This window comes from Chanodichthys erythropterus, chromosome 5, assembly GCF_024489055.1.
Source record: "Chanodichthys erythropterus isolate Z2021 chromosome 5, ASM2448905v1, whole genome shotgun sequence".
NCBI lineage: Eukaryota > Metazoa > Chordata > Actinopteri > Cypriniformes > Xenocyprididae > Chanodichthys > Chanodichthys erythropterus.
Window position 1 is genome coordinate 18549126 of NC_090225.1, and position 6430 is coordinate 18555555.

At 36.5% G+C, this 6430-nt stretch overlaps 1 protein-coding gene across 1 annotated transcript; it reads left to right on the forward strand.

The window, feature by feature from the left end:
- Positions 1 to 457: 457 nt before the first annotated feature.
- lrit2 (leucine-rich repeat, immunoglobulin-like and transmembrane domains 2) lies at positions 458 to 5565 on the forward strand. Its single transcript, XM_067385303.1, has 3 exons — positions 458 to 564; positions 1015 to 1790; positions 4763 to 5565. The coding sequence occupies exons 1-3, from the start codon at positions 458 to 460 to the stop codon at positions 5563 to 5565; spliced, it is 1686 nt and encodes a 561-aa protein (XP_067241404.1).
- The last annotated feature ends 865 nt before the right edge of the window (positions 5566 to 6430 follow it).

Here is a 6430-nt window from a genome sequence, read left to right on the forward strand (position 1 = left end):
ATAGATGTTACAGGTTCTTCATGGAAACATTTATTCAAATAAATAACTTTTATTTATTATTTAGAGTGTAGTTACTTTTCTAAAAGAATGATGAGTCAAATGTAACATATGCAAAATCATTTGGGATTTTCATATGCACCAACATAGTCATCATTGTGTATGTTACATTATTTCTGTTTACCATGTGAAACTTGTGCTACCTGATTTTTTTTTTTTTTTTTTTTTGTCCCAGGTATCTTAGTAGTACCCATTTATGCTTATAAAATAAATTTTGTATATACATTTAAAAAGTGTTACATTATTTTTTTTAACAACAATAATAGGTCAGACGTACAATTAAGTTCCAATCAGTCTCTCACAGGGTAAGTCAAGGATTACTGATAATAGGCTTTACTCAACTGTACCTGCAGTCATGTCGTGCACAGACATAGAGTGGATGTAACATTTATAGGAGACCATGGATGCCTCAGTTATATTGCGTTTGATTGTTTTCCTTCTTTTATTAAGTCATATCAGCTCAGAGTGTTTTCCAGGATGCTCCTGCGGGACTGACCGTTATGGGAGGTTAGTTTCAGTTCCTTTCATTGCACACAGTATTAACAGACATCAGCAGTGTCAGTGAGCAAAGATGATTGTTGTTGTGCTGAGGACAGGACAATGTGAGAGTCTGGTAATATAAAAATATGGGTGATTAGAGCAACTTTTCTGCTTCAGAATAAAACTGGCACTGAATGTCTTTGAAATGAACACATTTTATTTGATATTTAATGTATATGTGTATTTCATTTTATAACAAATAAATGCTGTCCCAGATAGTACTGTCATTACCAAACACACCAACCATTTTAGAAAACAACTTCCTCTGAAAAGTTAGTATTTGTTCATATGCTGCTAGACTATATCAAAGTCAGTTGCTATTAACCACACTTAAGAATTCAGAAACAAAAATATATAGATGTTTTAAAACAGTCGAACATCGGTGTGCAACTGAAAGTACTGAATGTTTTTCTCTAGGTCACTCACATGTATGGAAACTGCATTAACCAGAATTCCTGTGGACATACCGGAAGATTTGACTAAAATCCGAATAGAGAAATCACAGCTAAGTGAACTACCAAAGGCAGCGTTTTCCCATATTAAGTTTCTAAAGCACCTCTGGCTGAATTTCAATGACATCGCAATCATAAATATGAAAAGTCTGGAAGGTTTGGGTAACTTGACGGAGCTCCGTTTGCAGGGTAACAAACTGCGTTCAGTACCGTGGACAGCGTTTGAGGAAACGCCCAACCTCAAGATTCTGGACCTGAAGCACAACCGCATTGACGCCCTCCCTGAACACGCGCTAAAGTTTTTACCAGGATTAACCTATTTAGATCTGTCCTCTAATCAACTCTCAGTCATTTCTAAAGACGTCTTTCTGAACTGGCCTCTCTACCACGCAGAAAACAAGCATGAAAAACCCACAGCGTCCAACGTTGTTCTGGCGCTTCACGACAACCCGTGGCTGTGCGACTGTCGCCTAGGAGGCTTCATTGAGTTTATCAAATCGTTGAGTCCCCCGTTCATTCTAATGAACGCGTATTTGACATGCTCTGACCCAGAATTCAAGGCAGGGAAATTTTTCCATGAGGTCGATTTAAAGACGTGTGTGAAGCCAGTGGTCAGCGCCCCAGTCAACAACATCACCGTGCCTTTAGGTGGGAACATAACGCTAACATGCTTTGCCACGGCCAGACCTGAACCTGCCATTCGGTGGACATATGGTCTTAAGATACTAAGAGGATTTCGTGGTAAGAGATATTCTCGTAAAACATGTTTACATACGTCTGTCTTTAATTAAATAGATCTTTCTTTAAAAATTAGGTACTTAACCCTTGATTACTGTACACGCATATTGTTAGCCTACACATTTGCAAATGATGTGCAATAACATCACATTTTGTATGTTACAAAATCGCATGCGTTTGGACTTCATCTACTACAATTCCTTTTTAATATAAAATAAGAATATTTGGTAACAGTAGTTTAGGGTCCAATTCTCACTATTAAAGGCGCAGTAAGCGATTTTTGAGAAACGCTGTTGAAAGTCGATCGCACCGAGCACCATAACACACCTGTAGCCAATCTGCAGTGTTTGTCTGAGCTGGTATGCTGCTGGTGACCAATAACTAACTCTGGCTTGATACTCTTTTGTGTGTTCATTTTTTTTTCTTCCTTGTCATTTGTTCGTCATTTCCTTTTTATTTTCGCAAGGCATTATTTTGCTTCACTTGAGCTATGATGTAGAGACACTCTTGCACTGCATTCGTGCATTTTGGGGGCGGAGCAATGAAGGGAGGGGTGTGTTTGTTTGGGTTGATTTCAGATATCAACAGTGTTCAACAAGGTTTCTCAGAAATCACTTCCTAAACCTTTAACTAGTTGCTTATTAGCATATGCCTGACCATATTCTACATCCCTTAATCCTATACCCTACATTACTAACTATTAATAAGCAGTAATTAGGAGTTTATTAAAGTCATAGTTAATAGTGAGAACTGAACCGTAATATAAAGTGTAACCAAGTAATTTAATTCTTCAGCAAATGACAGTTTTTAAAAACACTCAAAAGTGTATATGAAAAAAAGATTTGGTTACACTTTATTTTACAGTGCCGTAGTTACATTGTAATTACTTAGATAAGTACTGAGTAATATTAATTAACAACTTGTACTTACTATAGAGTTACAGTTAGGGTTTGGTTTAGGGTTAGTTACTTGTAATTATGCATAATTTAATGTTATTACTATAGTAAGTACATGCAGTAATGTGTAACTACTGCACTGTAAAATCAAGTGTTACCAAAGATTTTATAATAAAATGTAATATAATATACATTAAGAGGAGTTTAAGTGTTGGACAATTGTCAAAAATCCAAACTATTTTAAACCTTTTCAGATTATGCAATTGTGATGCATAGTTATGATACTTGTTCAAGCTTCTAAAAATGATCACAAATTATGCATTACAAATCATGGAAAATATAGTTTGACATTGTCAAATGACTAAGATAATAATAATAATTATTATTATTTATTATTATTATTTACAACAAAAATAATTTAATAATAATAATAAACCTTTATTTTCTATAATGCCTTTAAATGTACATCTCAAAGCGCTTTACAGAAACAAAACAACAAAATTACAAAATTAATATATATATAATTCCAAAGTTTTGGAGCTAATGAAATAAAGAAAAGTATCTCCCATCAATCTTAACCAAGTTAAAGGAACAGTTAAGAGACCAGTTTTGGATGAATTCAGGTCACACATTGGAGTATAGGGAATTAAAAGCTCGGCCAAATATTGAGGTGCCAACCCATGTAAGTAAGCAAGCATCAAAATTTTAAAGTCTACCCTAAACCTAATGGGGAGCCAATGCAAGGACTCCAAAATGGGAGTAATATGATCTCTTATCCTAGTTCTAGTAAGGATTCTACCAGCCAAATTTTGCACAACCTGCAATTTGTTAGCCAACAAGGCATTAATCAATACGGAAAAACAAAAAAAGTGTTAATCTCAGCAACAGGAAAAGACAGCATTGGACGCAATATGTCAATATTTCTAAGATGGAAGAAAGAAGTTTTAACAGTATTTTGGACATGTGGCTCAAATGTTAGATTAGCATCAAAAATCTAATTCTCTGATTTTGTTTGAAACTCCGCATTTGAACCATCAATAGTGACTGCACTCAGCTTTACGTAGTTGGTGGGGTGAACCAATGACCAAAGAAAATCAACAGGCACAGTTTCATTAGGTTTAAAATGTATGTAGATCTGAGCATCATCTGCATAAAAATGACATTTCAGACCAAGTGATCTCAAAAGCTGGCCAAGTGGGAAAACATAGATATTAAAAAGCAGAGGGCCCAAAATTGATCCCTGAGGGATGCCAGATTGCACAACATCAACCTCAGACCTAAATCCACCCATGGCAACAAACTGCTTAAGATCTTTGAGGTAGGACTTAAACCAATGAAGAACAGTATCAGAGACTAATAAACTAACACTAAACTAATTATTACACTCTAAAAAATGCTGGGTTAAAAACAACCCAAGTTGGGTTGAAAATGGACAAACCCAGCGGTTGGGTTAAATGTTTGCCCAACCTGCTGGGTAGTTTTATTCAAAACAACTATTATTTAAAAATTGCTATATGGCTAGCTTAAAATGAACCCAAACTAGTTGGGAAATTAAAAACCAGATGGAATTAGAGACAACAATAATAGACAAAAGGTGAATGTTTATTAATAAGCTTTAATATTTTATTTAATAGTTTATTATTATAAATGTATTAATAAGCAATTGAATAAATGTTTATTGTTTAATAATTATTCATTGAACATTAATAAATGTTAATTTCCAACATACTTTGGGTTAATTTTAAGTAAGCAATACAGTAATTTTTAAACAACAGTTGAGTTAAATAAAACTACCCAGCAGGTTGGGCAAACATTTAACCCTACCGCTGGGTTAAAACAACCCAATTGCTGGGTTTGTCCATTTTCAACCCAACTTGGGTTGTTTTTAACCCAGCATTTTTTAGAGTATACTATTGTTGTTATTAATAAATATTGATTTATAAATTATGAATAAATATAAATAATATCAATTATTATTATTATTATTATTATTATTATTTTTATTATATTGTAAAAATACATTTAGGTCAATACTCTATGTTGTCCTCAATTTCACATAATTTTTGTTAATCGTTTCAGAGATTCAGAGCCGTGTAGATGAAGACACTATCAGGACTCAGCTGATCATTCCTTCGCTCCATCTGGCCGACAGAGGACTCTACACCTGCTCTGCCAACAATTTCATCGGCAATTCCTCCATTGGTATTTTACTGGATGTGAAATCTCCGCAAGGCTCTCTGTCTCATTCCTCAGACCTCCACTCTGCCGTCGCTGAAGAAAATGTTTACATCGATATCCGTATTGCCAAGCAGACAGTGTATGGCATTACAATTGAGTGGCGTGCTGTAACAGACAATCCTGCAGAAACCTGGTTCACCATTCATTTTGGCCGCTATGACACAGTTAAGAAAGAGCAGATATACATCGGACCAGGTATTAACACATACTCTGTCACAGACCTGCTACCAGTCACTAAGTATGAAATCTGTGTTACTCTAAAGAACCAGGCTCCTCGGAACGACCAGTGCATCGTGTTCGTGACAGGCAGCGATTTCAATGAAATGGAACAGAGAGAAAAGCTCATTCACATTGTCGTCATTGTACTTGCCATGGTGCTCGCTGTGCCTGCGGGAATGTACGCCTGCACCACCGATGCCAAGTTCAACTGCTTTGAGCGCTGCACGGAAATGTGGAGAAACAGGAGACATGCGGAGAGCTCGCACACGTCTGACGAGAGGCAGGGCACGTTTGACAGTCTCCAAGCTGCCAGTGATGAGGGCCTCTGCAAGGAGTCCAGCAAGGAGCAGAAGGCCCGACGAAGGTCTGCTGATAAGATTCAGAAAACAAAGAATGAACGGAGACCAACAGCTGAGCTTTACTGACACTACACACTGAAAGACATCTATAGACTGATTAATACCCATAAAAGGAAAGCCTACTTGGTCATCCAGCTTCAGTGGTCAACGAGACGAGATCTGAGTAATGTTAATATGCTTGTTACGGATGCCACAATCTTCAGAAGAGAGTCTCAATTGATCATGAACTCACGGATCAGCTGCTGCCGGACAGGATTTTTTTTCAAACTGGCAAAAAACCAAAGGAAGCCATTGAATAAATGCAAAGTCACTGAATCAAACACTTCTCTCCACCTTATTTTGCATCGCATAAGTAAGCTATTTTCTTTGAATCTGCGACACTTCCAATTCTTTAGCCACTTATAGGTAAATAACTAGAAGAATAACAAAGTGCAGTAAACTGCATAGCAGTGTTTATGATTATGATAATAAATGAGCAACAACACATGAGTAGCCACTGTGATTCGGCCGTAGGCTCAGAAAGCGACTAAACACATTGTAAAGTAGGCGTTGTGTTTATATATGAATTGCATATTTGAGGTGTAAATAGTGACATTCTCGCCTAAAAAACTCATAAAGTTGCAGTGTATAAATTTTAGCGGGATCTAGTGGTGAGGTTGCGAATTGCAAAATAGAGAAGCTACGGTGGCCGTCGTCTGAGACAGCAGAGAGTAGCCAGTCAAGCAAACACGCTCTGTAGAGCAATTTGTCCATTTAGGGCTACTGTAGAAATATGCCGGCTTAAAATGGCGACTTAACATGTAAGGGGACCCGTGGCGTATGTAGATAAAAATGGCTCATTCTAAGGTAATAAAAACAGAACGGTTCATTATGTAAGATCTTTATACCACTGAAAACATAGTTATGCATATTATATTACATTTCTGTCAGT